Genomic DNA, 20,190 nt, shown 5'->3' with positions numbered 1-20,190 from the left:
TTCTTGTTTGTTCTCTTTATTCTCATAAATCGGTAAAAGGATCCCACTTTCCTTTAAGAGATTCCCAGTTTCCTAGGCTGTTCTCTCTGTGGTTTGATAATAAAACACACATAAGCCATAGGGTAGAGTTGTCATTTTCCAAATGGCTGCCTGCCTGTATTTCTTGGCATACATCTCTGCATCCCCATGGAATATCCGAAATACATGGGATTTCATGAATTATATTGTAGTATATAACACACAAATACTTATACTTTGGAGAGGATATAATAGGATTTATTCTAAAATTTGCTGTAACTAATAACCCCTTCCTAAACTTTTCTGAAAAGTTTTTAAGAAAGGCAGAATTTCTGATCTACCAGTTATGAACTAATAGATTCTGTCCTGCCAGATTTCTTAAATCATTGCCTCATCTTAGGGAATTGTGGATAATTCTTGAATTGTGCAGGTGTGAAAAGTTTTTATGACCAGGTAGCCCACTTTTGTATTTCCTAAAAGCCCCTATTACCTGTCCTTTCTAAGAGTGGCTTTTTAGGGATTCTAGAGAAGAAGAATAAACTATTTCTGTAGTCCTTGTTGGTCATTTTGTCCTTCTGCCTCAGCCTCCTGGACTGCTGGGATTACAGACATGTGCTACTATGCCTGGCTAGCTATAGAAATTTTTGTAATCCTTGAATGTGTATTATATGTCATATTTTATTGTATTATGTTAACGTTATCACAACCTGATTGCATAGACAACAGCATTTTACTAATTTAACCAAAATTCTGCAGGAAAACCATCATGAATCCTCATTATTTTCCCAATTAAGGAGGCCATGCAGACAGACTTATCCTCTTTAAAATATCTGTAGTTTATTCAACACTAGAGTAGTTTATCTCATTATTTTAAAATCACATAGATTAGCCTACATACTTATTTTAAAATAAAACTTCGAAAGATTTTGTATTTTATTTTATCCCTGCAAAGAAATTAAACACTTAAGCAATGTTTTTTTAGCACTTGATATTTTTATTTATTATTTGATATCCCTCAGGAGATACTTATTGACAGAATATTTACAATTTTCTTTCAAGATGACAACATCAGGAGGTGGAGGTTTCTGTGACTGTGGTGATACTGAAGCTTGGAAAGAGGGTCCTTACTGTCAAAAACATGAACTTAACACCTCTGAAGTCGAAGAAGAAGAGGTAAAAACATTTTCATAAAGTTTCTTTTAAGGGGCTGGGGAGATAGCTCAGTTGGTAAAGTGCTTGCCTTACAAGCACAGGGACCTGGGTTCAATCCCCAGCACCGCAAAAAATTAAAAAAAAAAAAAAAAAGAAAGAAAGAAAAAAGTTGCTTTTAAGGAAATACTGTTTTGACTGAGTTTTAAATATTTTTTAGAAATAGGAACTAGGTTATTGTGAGAAATGTTGAGCTCATAGTCCTATTATTGTTAACAGTGATTAATTGTACTTCGAAGTGCCTTGCATATTGTGAATATTGTACGATTGCGAGTAGTATGAATCTGAAATTCTGGAAACTTAGTTTACTTCAGAGTTTTCATGTGGTTAGGACTTTTTTAAGCATATGTGAGGGTTTTTTAAGTCCTAATTTATCATTGCAGGCATTATTTTACTTGTTACATGTGGACTGATTAACTAGGTTAGTTTTTGTGTATTTTTGTTGTGAATAAGACTTCCGTAGGCCAGATAACTTTCTTTACTACTACTATACATGTCAGCCAACCCTAATCATCTTTTCTTAGTAAGTCAGTATCATTGGATTTGTGATGGGACCAAGTGTTGAAATGATAACTCAGTATAGATGATTCTGACGCCAGCTGTAAGTGCATGTTTCTGAAAAAAAAAAAATTTTTTTTTAGATGATATTTGTAATGAAGTGGACTATTATTAAATAAATGCTTGGATCTCTGCTTTTTGTGACAATTTAATGTTTGTTTCAGGATCTTTATTTCAGATTTTATTATTTTTGCATATCATAGAGATATGTACAAAGTACTTAAAAGGCCCAATATAAATGGACAAGAATAGTCCTTCCTGATGCATTTACCACACAGATCTTAAATATTTTTAACAGAACAGCCAAGATTTTTGATATCAGTGCACTGTGTTTGTATGTGTGTAGTACTAAATACTGAACCCAGAGGTGCTTTACCCCTGAACTATATCACCAGTCCTTTTTATTTTTCATTTTGAGACAAAGTCTCACTAAGTTGCCAAGACTGGCCTCAAATTTGTGATCCTTCTGCCTTGGCCTCCCAAGTAGTTGCTGGGTTTATAGGTGTGCACCACCATGCCCAGCTAGATACATGTATACATCGCTCTCCTGGGTTTTGTGCAAAAAATTCAGTGCAGTCAAAAACACCTACCTTGTCTGTTTCATCTGCTTTGTGCACATCTTCTGGGATTTGCTTCAGAAGAAGTACATGACCAGGGTTTCAAGTTTCTCCACCTCTGTTGGCACAGCTGCTGCTGCTGCTTCTTTTTTTTTTTTTTTTTTTTTTTTTTTTGGTTACTGGGGATTGAACTCAGGAGTGCTTAACCACTGAGCCATGTTCCCAGCCCTTTTTTATATTTTATTTAGAGACAGGGTGTCCCTGAGTTGCTTAGTGCCTTTCTTTTGCTGAGGCTGTCTTTGAACTCGAAATTCTCCTACCTCAGCCTCCTGAGCCCCTGGAATTACAGGTGTGTGCCACCACGCCTGGCTGCAGTTCATATTTCAAAATATATTTGGCTGAAGTTCTGCATGTAAATATATACATATAAGACAAATTAAGATATATTGGAAAGAAAAGTTTTGTACTTCAGAAAAAGATTAACAACCACTACTATTAAACAAATTGGAAAAAACTTGCAAATTGTACATCTGGCTAAGGATCTAGTAGCCAGATATTTATCTTATAATTAACAATAAAAAGACATCCCAGTTAAAAAATGGATAAAGGACTTGAATAATGATTGCTCTGAAAAAAACTTAATGGGGCTGGGGAGGTAGCTCAGCTGGTAGAGTGCTTGCCTCCCAACCACAAGGCCCTGAGTTTGATCCCCAATACCGCAAAAAAAAAAAAAGCTTAGTGTAAAAATGACCATCGAGCACATGAAAAGATGCTCAACATCATTAGTCATTAGGAAAATGCAAATTGAAACCACAGTAGGACACCACTTCACAACCATTAGGAAAATATATACTCCAGGTCCTTGACTGGTTATAAAACTTCCAAACTCTGTAATTTAATTCCTGTTTAAGAGTTCAGTTAAGAGAAATGAAATCTTCAAGGACAAAACTAAGGTATTAAAAGATAGCATTGTGGAAACTGCCATCTTCCACTAATTCGCCCAAATGACCAATACAAAGGAAAAGAGGAGGAGGAACCTGATATATGTTCTGTAGGTCTTTTAGAAAACATGAAGTTGTTCCTTTGGCCACATATATGCAAATCTACAAGAAGGGTGATATTGAAGACGTTAAGGAAATGGGTACTGTTCTAAAAGAAATATCCCACAAATGTTATCATGGCAAAACTGGGAGAGTCTATGGTGTTACCCAACATGCTGTTGGCATAGTTATGAATAAGTAAGTTAAGGACAAGACTCCTGCCAAGAGATTAATGTGCATATTGAGCATATTAAGCATTCTAAAACCTGAGACAACTTCCTAAAACGTGTGAAGGAAAATGATCAGAAAAAGGAGGAAGCCAGAGGAAGGTACCTGGGTTCAACTGAAGCACTAGCCTGTTCCGCCCAGAGAAGCACATTTTGTGAGAACAAATGGAAAGGAGCCTGAGCTGCTGGAACCTATTACCTATGAATTCATGGCATAATAAATGTAAGAAATAAATAAATAAAGGCCTGTGAACTATAAAAAATGGTTTTCTTAAAAAGAAAAAAAAAAAAAAAAAAAAAAAGCATTGTGTTTGGTATACCTGGTCCCTACCAACTAAATTCATACATATATCTAGGCTCTCCACATTATATGTTTGAAAAGGAAGAGAGCTGTAATTATTTAGGATGTGGTTTGGTCTATCAAAAATTTTTTTTATTAACATGAATTTTTGGTAATATATTCAATCTACATCTTAAAATAAATGGAAAATTTGATACACTTCTATAGGGAGACCTTTTGGGGTTTCTTGGCTCTTGTCATTTACAGTGGGATATTTCTTCATTGTGTAGACCAAAAATGAGCAAACTGACTCCACAAATTATCTGCAACCTCTTTTTGCCTGGCACTGTCATAAGCTGAGTGATTTTTCTGTTTTTAAGTAGTTGGGGAGAAAAAAATCAACAAATAATATTTTGCAACATGTGAAAATGATAAGAAATCCAGATTTCAGTGTCCTTAAATATTTATTGGAACACAGCCATGCTTAATTTAATGTATGTTTGTAGCTGTTTTTGCACTGCAACAGCAGATCAAGGTGTTACCACAGAGTCCCTCTAGCCTGCAAAGACTAAAATACTATCTTACTCATAAAACATTTGATGACCAGGAATGTATGTTGTTGGAAGCCTTTTGTTTAGCGTGCATGGTTCCCACTAACAAAATGACTGTAGTATTACTGTCAGTGTAATAATAAGGGAAAGCCCAACCATGGCCCTGTGTTCAAGGGGGTTAGTGGGGAGGGTAGTGGAATAGTTCCTCTCTTAGTTGAGAACCACCACATATTGTAGGGTGTCTTCTTTTTTAATATTTATAGGAGTCCATAAGACTTCTCTTAGGTATCTGCATTAGGAATTTTTTTTTCCTGATGTAAATCTGATAACTGTGTTTCCTTTTGTTAAGGTTTTTGGAAAAATGACCATCTGTTTGGAAACAATCTGTCTAGTAGCCTGTAGTATCTATATGGAAATTTACATGATCTCCCTTTACAAATAGATGTAATCTTGACTGCAATTTATTTTCCTACTTTCATTTTCCTTTTCCCTGCTTTGTACATGTATTTCTTTAAATATTTTTTTCATATTAGATATATCTTTTTAAAATTATCTAATTTATTCTCTTTTTAAAAAATTTTTTTTAGTTGTAGATGGACACAATACCTTTATTTTATTTATTCATTTTATGTGGTGCTGAGAATCAAACCTAGTGCCTCACACATGCTAGGCAAGTGCTCCACCACTGAGCCATGATCCCAGCTTTCAATTCTTTTTGAAATAAAATAATGAGTATTAACTGATTGAACAGCCTTGGTGAAGATTCTGTGATTTGAAAATTTCAATTGCAAATATCATTTCCGTTTCATTTGACTACGGATCAATGATTATTAAAAGCTCGATACTTCATTAAGTGCTTTATTTAATCTATCTCATTTAATTCTCAAAATGACCTCATAATGCAGACACAGTGACACTTCCCTATAATCCCAGGGCCTTGGGAGGCTGAGACGGGAGGATCACTGGTTGGAGGCCAGCTCTAGCAACTTAACAAGACTCTGTCTCAAAAATAAAAAGGGCCGAGGATGAAGCCCCTAACTTCAACTCCCAGTACCAAAAAAAAAAAGCCTCATAAGATAGATAACCGCTGTTTGCTGATACTTTATAGATGCAGAAGCTTGAATTTTATATTAAGAAACATGCCTAAAGTGTTCCACATAGTTCTAGAGCTGGATTTAATCCTAGATAGTACAGATTTGAATAATGAAACTCCTAGCAGTCCATTATGCTAGTTTTTAAAAACATTTTTAACAACTTTTTAAGATGAAATTCTAATTCAGAAATCCTAATAATAAACCCATTAAAATGGTATTAATTTTGTTAATAAGGTGAAACGTATTATTTACTCATCAGAAAGTCAGTTTGTAAGATAAGAAAGATTATTTTGGGCCAGGCATGGTGGTGTACACTTGTAATCCCAGAGACTCAGGAGTCTGAGGCAGGAGGATCATGAGTTCAAAGCTAGCCTTAACTTAGCTAGTCCCTAAGCAACTCAGGGACTGTCTCTAATAAAATAGAAAAAAAGGGCTCAGGATGTGATTTGATGCTTAAGTGCCCCTGGGTTCAATTCCTGGTACAAAAAAAGATTCTTTTGGTCATGTTCAGCCTCGTTTATGTTTCCAGGTGACATTATTGAGAAAATCTTCATTTGTACCTTATTTGCATTAGACAACCATTAAAATCTTTATTGTAATTCAGGCTTGCATTTTTTAAAATTTAAGCATTACAGGGGTATATCACATAAAAGATAGAAGTTCTGCATAATTCCCTCTGCTATCTAACCACTGATAACCTTTCATTCTTCTAGCTTGAAAGAAAAGTCAAAGTTGACTTATCAACATGCTTCATTTTGTAATATAAATAATTCAAGAACTAAAGTATGTAGTAATAATTGATAGTACAGCTTACAGTTTGGGTTCTTAAGAATTGGTGGTGGTTTCTGTCTGGAACCATTAAAGTTTTTTGTAATTCTTCAGTCCCTGAATGTTTTACATTTATAGGAATAATCGTGAGAAATGGAATGACTGTATGGTGATGTGATATTGCTAAGAAAGCTGAGTTTTGGTTCTGTTATTCTATTTTGGTGTAGTGTGAGATTTATATAATTATCAAAACCTGTTTTTGAGTCCCCAGAAGGTACCAGTTCTGCTTCTCCCTGTACACAGGTCTCACCATGTTAATGACTTTTAAAGCCTGTGTAACAAGTAATAATGAACCTTGCTAAGTGGAGAGGAAAAAAACAAAATGATGACAACAGAAAACTTGGTGGGATGTGTAAAGCTTATGAGGGAAGAGTTATAGATAAAAGGTATTGTAAGAAATTGAAAAACCTGTTTCTTACTGAGAAAAGTAAATTGACCTTCTTCAAGCCTTAGTTAGACCTATCTCCTTTAGGAATTTTGGTCCTGTTTTTTATTCCACAGTCTCCATTTGTTTTATCAGTTCCATTAGGTTTGTCTGGGGTGTGGGTATATAAAAATTGTGTGTGCATGTGTTTGTGTCTTTGTGCATGCACACAAGAATATGCGTATTATTATTGTCATGATGTTGTAACATGCTTTTCTAATTTGAGAAGTAAGTGGAATGCTGTTTAGCCATTCATCTAAATAAAATATTTAGTTTTAAGATAAAGCATTAAGATTAAAGATTATATAAAACATTTTGCCAGCCTTGACTGATAGAAAGTATAATAAACATTATGCATGTTTAAAATAATGCTTTTTTACATTAACCTAGAAATTGACTTATCCACTGTTAAATCTCTTGTACAGGGTTCCCTGATAACATGCACACATATCTCATGCTGCCGAGGGAAAAGGAGACAAATGAGCAGTTCCTAATATCCAAGAACAGTTTTCTGACTTTGATGAGTTCTGCCTTTTAAAATAGTCAAAATCAAGCTGTCCTTTAGACCTATAGAACTATTCTTACTTGCCAGTCCACACAGAATAGTCCTTTGTTTATTCTACAAATTAGAAATGAGGATATGAAACTAGGTGGTTTGATGTTAGATTTTAGCAATCCTCAAATATCATTCCAAAATTCACTGTAGTTACCATTGAATGATTTGATTTATTCAAAATTGAGGTTGTTCTAATCAAAAACTTTTTAGGAAGTTTGATTTATTGGGTTGTAATGTATAGGACTAAATTCATTGAGAAGTTGAAGCTGGAACACTTGTTGGCTTTCTCTGTTTCTTGTTGGCCTTCTCTATTTTGAGAGGTAGAAGCAAAATGGGAAAGAAGAGAATTAATGTTCATTTAACATGGTTACATTGTTTGTTTTTTTTCTGTTCTTTCATTCAGGATCCTCTTGTGCATTTATCAGTAGACGTTATAGCAAGAACTTACAACATTTTTGCTATTATGTTTCGTTATGCAGTAGAGATATTAACCTGGGAGAAAGAAAGTGAATTGCCAGCAGATTTGGAGATTGAGTAAGTAGAGTCCCTTTAGGAGTAAGTATAGTCCCTTTATTCTTACAACTAGGATAAGACCTTTTTTTTAATGATTTGATTTTAGGAGAACAATAACTTTGATACTATAGTTTTTAAATATATATAATTCATTTAATTGGTGAAGGTTTCTCTTGGTTGGTCGGTTAGCTGGTTTGTAGTATATTTTTAAACTGTGTTAAGACTAACTGGTTTCAGGCATGGCGATTTTCTCTTTTTTGATGGTACGATAAAACTGAGAAGTTACTATACAACTCTACTTTTTATTTCCTTTATCACACATCCTAGGGAATGAGCTCTTCAGTGTAAGTGGTTTGAATAAATACTAACTCAATTTTAATCATTTTGATTTTAAGTATAAAATTTATTCCACACTTTGAGTGATTTCTTTTTAGCATACAGCTCACATTTTTACTTAAGATTATTGAGGTCATGGACTTGTAACCAGACAGCTGGATTCAGCCACCACTGTATTAAGGGGAAATGCTTGCCTCAGCCTGCTCTTTAACTGAAAACTGAAACCAAACTTGTTGAAATTGTGTCTGTAGTGAAGGATGAATTCAGGCTGCACATTGGTAGTATTTCTTTTTTGATTTTTCAGTGAGTTCCAGAGAATTGAGCTTGTGGTTTTTTAACAAAATTGAGCTGGTTTTTTAACAAAACCAGGTATTGCTGTAGTGTACCTTTTTGGAAATATTGAAAATCACTTAGTGCCTTGTAACTATATCTTCATGAATTTCAGGTTGGGATTCATTGTTCTAAGGTCTGAGTTTAGAGCCTAGAGAATAGGATAATTTTCGTTTTTCTTTTCTTATTCAGAGCTATCAGCACAGAAAGGAAAATACATATCTGACTTGTTTTCTTATAATATTTCCCCTCTTAGTTTTCTTCTACCCGGAAACTTAAATCATCCATATTCCTTTAGATATATCTCATGTTTCAAGTCTTTGATTGCCCTTAAGATGGCAAAATCAAAATCTATTATTTGAGGTTTTCCTTCTCTCCAGACCACACGAATCTCATACAATCTCTTCCTTCTTCCCTGTGCTCCAGCTCCCAAAATTTACCTTTGCAAACTCTATGCCTTTGCTTTCACATTTGTCTCGCCTAGGGTTTCTCAGCTTTGGCACCGTTGGCATTTGGGACAAGATAAACTATTTGTCAAGAGACTGTCTGAGGGCTGGGGATATAGCTCAGTTGGTAGAGTTCTTGCCTTGCAAGCACAAGGCCCTGGGTTCAATCCCCAGCACCACAAAAAAAAAAAAAAAAGAGAGACTTGTCTGGTAGATTGCAGGATATTTAGCAGCATCTCTGGCATCTGTCCGCTAGATGCCTATAGCATCCCCAAGCCCAGTCATGAAACCAAAAATGTCCTCAAACATTATTAAATGGTAACTATGGGAGGTGGAGGGGAATTGCCCTTGATGAAGAACCATTGATAGTCAATTCTGACTTTGGGTCTCAGATTGCTTCTGTAGCAGTTCTTCTCTGAACTTCCAGACCTATAATACTCTGTTAGCATCCTTCTGGTCAGGTCATATATAGGTATACACTCAGTATCTTTTCTCCATCACTGTAATTGTAATAACACAGAGCAGAGACTGCAAGATGATTTCTTTACTGATACGTGCCCAATACTTGCCACATTCCATAAAGCAAAGTATGCTACTAATATTAATCAACCTGGAACAAGGTAATGTGCAAATAGATAATCCATCATTAATGTTTTATCCCACAGAGAAAAGAGTGACACCTACTATTGCATGTTGTTTAATGATGAGGTTCACACCTATGAACAAGTAATTTATACTCTCCAAAAAGCTGTTAACTGTACTCAAAAGGAAGCCATTGGTTTTGCAACTACAGTGGATCGAGATGTAAGTGATTTCATCATATTAGTATCATATAATAAGTTGAACTTCTACTACAGATAGGTTACCTCAGAAAATTGCCTATTTAAAAAATTTCATTTGAATATTGGCCCAAATGTATATTGGTATAACTATAAGCAGTAGTAAAAAAGTTTAAAAGGCAATATGCAGTTATCTTCATTCTATCCATTCATTTTAAATATTCATCTATGAAAAGGAAAATTTAAAAACCTAGTAGGATGAATGCTGTGTTGTTCAAGGAAACATATGTACTAATGGTTTGAAAAATGATACATTTGAAAGAAAATTTGAATTTACTTTTCATTGATAAGTAGAACAAATATTGTAAATACTAAAAATTGACGAGTTGTTTATATGTTCAACACATTTATTTCCTGGTGTATAAGGTACTGATGTTGAATAGAATATTCTTAATTTATAGGGACGTAGGTCTGTTCGATATGGGGACTTCCAGTATTGTGAGCAAGCAAAATCAGTAATTGTGGTAAGTAACTTAAAAACTTGCCTGTATTATTATTTTTTATTGTCTTCTTCATTTAGTGTTTATGAATACATTTTTATTCTTTCATGAATATGAAGCCACTGTCAACTAAAAATCAGATTTACAGGTACTGTTTCTTGAGTATTACATTATTTTATCTAGTTTTTTTTATTGTTTTTGTTTTGGTTTGGTTTGGTTTGGTACTAGGAATTGAACCCAGGAGCAACTCAACCACAAAGCCACTTTCCCAGATCGTTTTATTTTTCATTCTGAGACAGGGTCTCACTAAGTTACTTAGGGCCTTGCCAAGTTGCTGAGGCTGGCTTGAACTTGTGATTCTCTTGCTTCAGCCTCCCGAGTTGCTGGGATTGCAGTTGTGTACCACCTTGTCTGGCTTTATCTAGCTTTTTAAAACTATGTAATATTGATAATAGAAAATGAATATTTAGATAAGATGTACCTTTTCTATCTTCCTATTTGTTCACCAGAGAAGTTTTAGAAGATTTTTTTGCTTTTTGTTTAGTTTTTAAGTAATAATAGGATTTCACCTTCCCTTTTAGGAATTAAATTGGCCTTTAGCACCAAAATTAGAATTCAGAGAAAGGTGTTTCTTGGTACATGATAGCAAGATACACTCCATAATCTACCAGTGTTTACTGTATTATTTTTCTGTTTTTCTAAAAACTTTTCCCTGCTTTTAGATTTCTTTAAAAGTTTGTTGTTTATAACTATTTCATGTAACTGCATTTATATAATTGTTTTTGGTTTTGTTTCATTTTTGTGGAACTGGCAATAAACCCAGGGGCTCTCTTCCACTAAGCTACATCCCTAGTTTATACTTTTTGAGACAGGGTTTCATTAAATTGCCCAGGCTGGCCTCAAATATACAATTCTCCTGCCTCAGCCTCCTGAATAGGTAGGATTATAGTTGTGTACCACAACTCCCACTGAAAAAATATTATAAAGTATTTTAAATATATATAAAAGTAGAAATAACACAGTGAACACCTATGTTCATTGAAACTTATTTTATTCCTACTTATTTGAAATAAATTAAAACATATAGAAGTTCATATCATCTTAATCCCATTTTCCTTCCTTCTTCCATAGAAAGAACTACTTTTCATTAATTCACTTTCTATTCCTATGTATGCCTTTGTGTTTCATACATAAAACATCTGTCAGTATGATATGTGTTGTTGCAGAGGCCTTTAAACATCATTTTTAAAGATTCATACTGAAACTGGGTGGTTCATACCTGGCATGGTGATTCATATCTGTGATCCCCGTAACTCAGGAGTCTGAGGCAAGAGGATTACAAGTTCAAGGCCAGCCTAGGAATCGGTGGTAGAATGCCCTTGGGTTCAATCCGCAATACCACACATGCATGTACATATATTCATTCATACATACATACATACATACATACATACATTCAGGATTCATACTGAATATGTTATAGTGCAACTTGCCTTATTGTTTCAGTGTAATTTTTAGATTTTTTCTATACTGATAGTTACTGTAACTCATTCTTCCTTTAATCTTTATAAAGTATTCCACTGATGATTATACCACACTTTTTCCATTCTTCTGTTGATGGACAATAAGGATGTTTCCAGGTTTGTTTGTTTTTTTGCTGTGACAAATACTCCTGCTATTAAGAATTTTTTTGTCAGGTTTTAAAAAGTTTTTGCCAATCCTATGCATATGAAATGATGATGTCTCATCAGTTAAATTTGCGTTTTTTAAATTCTAACCCTTATTAAACATAATCAATTTGGTAACTGTCCTGTGGTCATTAGTAAAATATTCCCATTCACAGGAAATGCATACTGAAGTATTTATGGAAAAAGGTCATTCTGTGTATGACACCCACAGTTGTTTAAAAAAAGTGTGTAGAGAAAGATGGTATGCAAATGATAAAGCAGTTGGGGTAAAATTTACAGCAGATAAATCTAGGAAAAACAGAAGATTATATGGATATACTTTGTCATTTTATTCTTATAATACTTTGAAATTATAGCCAAATAAAAATTTTAAAAAGTGTTCATACCATATTAAATGTTATATTACTATAGCTCTGATGTTCAAAGACTCTCTCAAATGGGACTGGACTATTTTCAGGAATGAGAATGTAAGATTTGGACTATTTTCAGGAATGAGAATGTAAGATTTAGAGGCAAAGTTGTTTCCTTAACTTTGTTATTTTTTTCTTTCACATTTGTCACTTCATATCTCCTTATATGTTCAATAATATTTTTTAAATTTTTCCTTCTTTTAAAACATTAGGATTTGTAATCCTTGGTGGTGTTTGCATAGGAATTGGCCGATACATTAGTGGTAGAGAATAGAATCCAGAAATGGATACTCGTATGAGAAAAATCTAGGTACTACAAGGGGGAGTTCTTCCTAATCAAAATTAGAAAAGAAATTGCACATTTTTTAGCTACATAAAAAAATTTTCATAACAATATTGCATAAACAAAGTCAACAGACAAATGACAGATTCAAAGAAAGTATAGGACAAACACTCAAATAAAAAAATGGACAAAGGGTACAACAAACAGATCACAACAGAAAAATCTAGATGGCCAGTATACATGAAAAGAATCAAATTCATTAGTAATCAGTAAAATTGGAAGATTTTAAACCCATAAAAATGAAGAAATTAGAGTAATAAAATATCTTCTTTGTAGAAAATAGGAATACACATGTAAAACAACTTAGTAACTTTTGACTAAAGCTTTATCTCTCCTAGGAATTTACCCCTCTACATACCTGTAAGTATGTTCATAAATATAGTGTACATATAGAATTATATGTACATGGAAAAGATACGCAAAGACATACCATGTTAACATAGGTTATAGAGATGGGATGAAACGAGATGAAATGAGGATTCAAAAAACGAAAAGGAGTAAAAACATGTTTTTAAAAAAGTGTTTGCTAGACTTGAATAGACATTTCTCCCAACAAAATACATAGATGACCAATAAGCACATGAAAACATGTTTAACATCACTAATCATTAGAGAAATGCAAATCAAAATCTCAGATACTGAGATACCATCTGACTCCCATTAGTATGACTTCTATTCAGAAAAAAAAATATTGACAAGAATATGGAGAAATTGAAACCCTGGTGGATCGCTAATGGGAATGTGAAATGATGGTAGCCGCTGTGGAAAACAATGGAGCAAGTCTTCAAAAAGATAAAAATAGAATTACCACATGATCTAGCAATTCCACTTCTGAGCATATACAAAAAGAATTGAAAGCAGGGTCTCAGAAATTTGTACAACCCAAGTATTAACAGATAAATAATGAAACAAAATGTAGCATAACATACAGTAGAATATCTTCAACCTAAAAAGTGAAGGCAATTTGGTATATGCCACAACACCAGCAACCCTTGAGTACATTATGCTAAGTGAAATAAGTAACAGATAAATACTGTATGATTCTACCTATGTGAGGTACCTAGCATAGTCGAATTTATGGAGACAAAAAAAAAATAGAATAATAATTGCTAGAAAAAAAGAGTTGTGGGGATTTGTTTAATAGATATAAAAAGTTTGAGTTTTGCAAGATGAAGAGTTCTGAAGATTGGTTTCATATACTGAACAATACTGAATTATACACTTAAAGTGATTGTGATAAATTTTTATAGCTATTTTACCATGATTTTTAAGTATTAATAGCATAATCACATCTATGCATCTATACTTATTTAAATTAAGTAGTGTATAATTATATTAAGAAATTAAAGACATAAAGCAAGTTTAAGCATTTAAATCATTTATAATTGGTACGACAGATTTTCCAATCTATGACTAAAGATTCAGGTTTACTCGCAGGCTGGGCCTTCATTTTGTATGACTCTTAAGATTTCTTCTAGAAAATTAGGGTCTGAATCAAGAAAATCAAACAAAATAATGTTTTTCCTATACATATTCATGAAAAACTCATGATGATGATGATGATATTAAATAAAATGTTAACTTTTCTTTCAATCAAATGCACTTTTTAAGTTAGTTTTTTCATCTTGCCATTTCTTTTTAAGAGAAATACCAGTAGACAGACAAAGCCACTCAAAGTTCAAGTTATGCATTCGTCTATTGTTGCACATCAGAATTTTGGTTTGAAACTGTTGTCTTGGCTGGGAAGTATTATTGGATATTCAGGTAGGTTCGTAAAAGCTTGCACTAATTGATCATTAAACATGAGATCATGTACCCTTGCAAAACTGTTTTTGGAAAAATATCAAGCGAAATAATTTCTTGCTTTAATTTCACATTTTAAAATACCATGTCAGGATATCTTTTTGCACAGAAAACCTGAGTTTACCTAAATTTGTCCCACAGGATTTTTAAATGTACACACAAGGGATTTTCAGTTCAAATAATACAGGGAACAATGGGCTAAACAATAATAAACAACTTTAAGATGCTAATGCAATGTAAATCTCAATAACTTGATAAAAGAACTTTTTAAAAAATGGAGCATCCTGTGGATCTCTTCATAAGCTGAGTAAAATTCTGCTGAAAATAAAACCCAATGATAGGCAATTTAAATGGTAAGACACTCTTATTAGTATCTGTTTTGACTCCCTACAACTTTTGATTATCAATAATTTGCAATGGAAAGTTTGCAAATTGGAAGTTACTGATTTGTATTTGTTTTTTTTGTGTTGTTGTTGTTGTTTGGTTGGTTGTTTTGTTGCTTTTCCACGATCTACAAATTAGATAATATAATGGTAACATAATTATGAACCCTCAAGTTCAAAGCCAAAGACAAGTTTGATGTATAACTGAAGAGTAAGAAAGGATAGATCTGGGCTATCTGTCATACTACTATTTAGCCAAGGCTGCAGGTAAATAGCACTCCAGTGTTACTGTAGAGAAAATAACTAAAATATTAATATCAAATGCTATTAGAGCATTGCCACACTGCAAACTGACAGTTGCAAATATGGAGGTGCAGAAGTATAGGAGAACATTTTTACCTGCTTTGCCTAAAAAATGTCTTTTTAATTATTTTTCTTGGCCCCATTTCTTTAGTTTTTGGTCTTCTCCATCGCATACCTATATGCCAAGTACTGTGCTGTGGTATTAATGAATAGTATCATGAAAGTAATTTTGTGCTGAAAATTTTCTTTGAGACATTTATCAATAACTTAAATACTTAAATGTTTAATACTTATGAGACTTTTCTCTTTAGCCTTTTAAATGATTTCTGACAGCTTTTATAATAAAAAGTCCATTTTAAAAAATTTTGCGTACTTGAAGACTAAAAATAACTATTTAAAGTGTAAAGTATGGAACAAAATGTTAGTTTTGGTTATTTTAAGGCTTATATTCATATATGAAGAACTTTTCTAAAGTTTAGCATTTAGAAGATGTTGTAATTTATCTTCTAGGGTCTTTTAGGTGGCAGATCCACAGTGAATTTTTGTTTAACAAATGAAGGATATTTCGCATAGCAACTCAGAAAATTTGCTGGTATATGTTATAGTCCAGAAGTCATGTACCTTTTCTTTTAAATGTTAGCACAATTTTATATTGTACCTACCTTTAGTTCTCATGGAGTATATAGCCATTTGATTACCATATGCTTTAATTAGCACAAGTGCTCAGTTGTTTTGTGGTTTCTTTCTCTAATTCATTAAAACACAAGATGTCATTGCCTTTCTGAAAGACATTTATTTTGACATTTTATAGTAAAAGTTATATGTAATGTGAGATTTCATTTTTTTCATTTTTGTAAAAACATTGTAAAGTTAATATAGTCACTTTCTCTAAGAAAATTTGATCTTGAATAAAACACATAAACCATAAAAAAAACTGTATACATCCATGTGAACATATACTAAAATGTCACTTTATATTATTTGAAGTAGCCATCTAATGACTACAATTCCTCCTATTTAAAGATGGCCTTCGCCGGATTTTATGTCAAGTTGGTTTACAAGAAGGACCGTATGGTGAAAATTCTTCTCTGGTGGATAGATTGATGCTTAGTGATTCCAAATTATGGAAAGGTGAATCTCTTAACTACTTTTAAGGTATAAACGGTTGGGATGTTAAAGTTCTTTTCATTTTTAAATTGCATTGCAGGACCTGTATATAGCCCTGTGGTGGAATAAGTATGTAGCATATGAGAGGCCCTGGGTTCATTCGATAGCACTAAAAAATAAAGGGGGTGGGGGCAGTACAGTCTTAGCCTTTGGGAAAAACAACATCATTTTTGATCTATGACCCAAATTAAATAATCTTTATGTTTTGTTAGAAAATTATGTTTAGAAAACCTAATTTTATTAGCACAAAATGTGTGCTAAGAAAAACGTAGAATTTCTTGGGAGTTTTAAAAGACAATCACATAAAAACTTTAATTTTTGGCTTCTTGCGTATAGCAATGTCTTACACCTGCTCTTTTTCTAAAGGTGCTAGGAGTGTATATCATCAATTATTCATGAGCAGCCTACTTATGGATTTGAGATACAAGAAATTATTTGCCATTCGATTTGCAAAGGTAAGTGTTTTCTGAGTTCTCAAGATTAATGAAATAGGTTATGTACAAAATAACTATAGTTCAAGATTATTTCTGGACTCTAAAAAATTAGCATCTATTAGTAATCAACATTGATTTACCTCTTATCAATAAAATAAAGTTACAGTAATAAAATTATTTAGCAACTCCCTTGATAACATAAATATCCATCTGTGAGTATTTGTCAAATATGAAGTGATAAATGAAGAATTAAATCTGCCATTTTGAATTATGCATTCATTGGTCCAGTTAAAATTCATATAAGGAAACAGTAATCTTGGTTGAAACAATCCTCATATATGGATAAGACCTAGGAATTATGAACTCTACATAATTGATAAAAGTTAAGTTCTCCCTTTCAGCAACATTTGATTAAGCTAACCACTTATTTTTTTTATTCCCCTGAATTAGGAGTTTTTAACTAAGGAAACGTGTAAGAATTATTTGGAGAGCTCCTTCAAAATACATGTGTTTGTGTTCCATTCTCAAATCTACTGAAGCAGCTTCCCCACAAGTGGGGCCCAAGCATGTGTACTTTGCAGGAGTCATCAAATGATTCTGATACATATCCAGAAGTAGTGGAAATCTGTTTTTGTGAAAAACATTGTAATGTTGCTATTTTTTGGCCCCACCAGTTAAAATGTCATCCTAGGATTTTAATAAACTACCTTTGGGCTCAAGAAAAATCACTGTTTACACATGATTCCACAGGTTCCAGTCAATCAGTATTTATACAGTATTTAATCAGTAGAAATCAGTCCAATTATTGTTCTCATAGCAGTGTTATCCTATAGACTTATCCAGCACTGACTTCATTATAATCCTTAAACCTTTGGTCAATGTGGATTAGAGGTGAATCTCCCCCTTGTTGTTTAGAATTACCAGCAGTTGCAGAGAGATTTTATGGAGGATGATCACGAGCGAGCAGTGTCGGTGACTGCTCTGTCTGTCCAGTTCTTCACCGCACCTACTCTGGTGAGTAGTGCTTGCCTTTTCTTTGTAACTGATAGCTGGCACTCCTTGCCTTTTTTTGCCTTCTTAATAGAACTATGAGCGTTTGCAGAGTGATTATGTGACAGATGACCACGACAGAGAGTTTTCAATCGCAGACCTCTCGGTTCAGATATTCACAGTTCCTTCACTTGTAAGTACTGAAAGACTAGAAGAACTTTCTTGTTTTAACTAACAGAAATAAGCCTTAAAATAATAGAAAACTAAGATCTATTCCTACATAGAGTAATATTTTACTAATAGGCAGTCAGACTTTAGACACCTTCAACTACACTATAACATATCCTTGAATATCAAAGTAATTCTGGGGGGAAAAGTCAGTGAAACTCAATCCATACTTTATTAAAGTACTTCTGGAGGTTTTGAACTGAAAGTTAACATTAAGATGATTGATTTATCAAATTTATCCTTGACATTAGAATCAGAAAGATATTGTATACCATCTCATTTTGAGAAATTTTCCTATTCTCCCACTCTTCCCCATACAGAAAGGGTAGGGAGGGGAAGAATAGAAGTTCATTGGATTCGACAAAGGGGAATGAAGGGAAGGGAGGAGGGATGGAAGTAAGAAAGACAGTAGAATGAATCAGACATAACTTTCCTATGCTCATATATGAATACATGACCAGTGTAACTCTACATCATGTACAACCACAAGAATGGGATCCTCATTAGATAAGTTATACTCTTATATAATAAGTCATATAACTTATTATGTAAGTTATGTAAGTATAATAGGTCAAAATACATTCTTTTGTCATGTATATCTAAAAACAACAAACAAAAAGAAAGAGTTGACTAAGGCAATTAAATCATGATGGTGGTCTTTTATTAAGCTTCACTACTTGGTCTTAAAGCCATCATTATGTTTTAGTACATATAGTAATTTAAAAATCATATTTTTGATTCAATAAATTTATTGAGCACCTATTATTTCTTGAGCACATAAAATTTAAAATGCAGTGGTAAAGCAGGTGTGATCCTTGTCCCTACTTAGTGGGAAAGCGTCACACAGTTAATTAAATTATAATGAAAATTCTGAAGAATTTGATATATTTGAGTGGGGATTGGAAGTGTTACTCTGTGGTGAAGTACTTACCTAGCTTGCTAAAGGCCTTGGGTTCCATCTCCAGCATTACAAAAAAAGAAAAAGAAAAAAAGTAAGAGGGATCTGAGCTTCTCTCACAATTCAGAGAGGAACATCTTTGTTAGGGGGTTTGAGGGAAGGTTCTTGCTGAAGGACTGGCCCTTGAGAACCTGAGGTAGGGAGGGGAAATAGGAAAGCCAGTACACTTAAAGATCCTTGAACATGGAATGAAATTGTATAAATTTAAGAGTGTTTTACAGTTCCTTTACTAACAAGGCTTATTTTTCCAGATTTAAAAAAAAATGACCCCCACCTATTTCTTTTTGTTGAAGGATATATTCTAGTAAAAGATATATTCTAGTGAAGGATATATTGTAGTATTGCCCATTAATGCTATTATTGTAGGCTAAATTAAGGGATTTGGTTTTCATCTTAAGAGCATGGGAGAGCAATGAAGAATTTTGCGATTCTTTTGGGGTTTTCTTTGTGGTGTGGGGGATAGAACCCAGGGCCAAGCACATGTTAGGAAAGCACTCTACAACTGAACTGTACCCTAAGTCTCAGTGAAGAGTTTTGAATGACATTAAAATCATTTAAATGACATGTAAAATCATTAAAATGACATGTAAAATCACATTAGTGATTTTAAAAGATCATGCTGTTTGTAGTTTGGGGAATAAATTTGAAAGGTCTTAAGTGAATGTGGGTGGGAATGCAAAATGATGCAGCCATTATGGAAAGCAATATGGAGATTCCTCAGAAAACTTGGAATGGAACCACCATTTGACCCAGTTATGTCACTCCTCGATTTGTACTCAAAGGACTTAAAATCAACATACTACAGTGTTGCAGCCACATTAACGTTTATAGCAGCTAAACTCACAGTAGCTAAAATGTGGAACCAACCTAGGTGCCCTTCAACAGATGAATGGATAAATAAAATATATATGTATACACACACACACAATGGAATATTACTCAACTTTAAAGAAGAATGCAGTTATAGCATTTGCTGGTAAATGGATGGAGTTAGAGAATGTCATGCTAAGTGAAATAAGCCAAACCCAAAAAAACAAAGGCTGAATGTTTTGTCTGATATGTGGATACTAATTCACAATAAAGGAGGGGGGATAGGGAAGAATAGAGTCACTTTATATTAGGTAGAAGGGAGTGAAGGGAGGGGAAAGTATGGAGTTAGGAAGGATAGTAGAGTGAAACAGACATTATTACCTCATGTTCATATATGACTGTATGACTGATGTGATCCTACAGTATG

General features: G+C 33.5%; 1 protein-coding gene across 6 annotated transcripts in view; it reads left to right on the top strand.

Annotated features, from left to right (window-relative positions):
* The window catches only part of UBR2 (ubiquitin protein ligase E3 component n-recognin 2), a 129,049-nt gene that overhangs the window by 43,864 nt on the left and 64,995 nt on the right, over window positions 1–20,190 (top strand). For 4 of the 6 annotated variants that reach the window (XR_013765158.1, XR_013765159.1, XM_079147710.1 and 1 more), the window contains 8 exons: window positions 1,078–1,191; window positions 7,746–7,876; window positions 9,633–9,771; window positions 10,208–10,270; window positions 14,331–14,451; window positions 16,200–16,307; window positions 16,710–16,798; window positions 17,862–17,960. Coding sequence is in view for 4 of the 6 variants with exons in the window: in XM_079147710.1 (XP_079003836.1) it covers window positions 1,078–1,191; window positions 7,746–7,876; window positions 9,633–9,771; window positions 10,208–10,270; window positions 14,331–14,451; window positions 16,200–16,307; window positions 16,710–16,798; window positions 17,862–17,960 (864 nt within the window). In the remaining 2 variants the exon portion in view is untranslated. Of the gene's footprint in view, window positions 1–1,077; window positions 1,192–7,745; window positions 7,877–9,632; window positions 9,772–10,207; window positions 10,271–14,330; window positions 14,452–16,199; window positions 16,308–16,709; window positions 16,799–17,692; window positions 17,792–17,861; window positions 17,961–20,190 lie in introns of those variants that run through there. The other 2 variants (XM_079147711.1, XM_079147713.1) reach the window with 2 other exon arrangements.

This window comes from Sciurus vulgaris, assembly GCF_902686455.1.
Source record: "Sciurus vulgaris genome assembly, chromosome: 7".
Classification (NCBI taxonomy): Eukaryota; Metazoa; Chordata; class Mammalia; order Rodentia; family Sciuridae; genus Sciurus; species Sciurus vulgaris.
The sequence above is the reverse complement of the archived record's forward strand: the minus strand, read 5'-3'. Positions and strand labels throughout refer to the sequence as shown.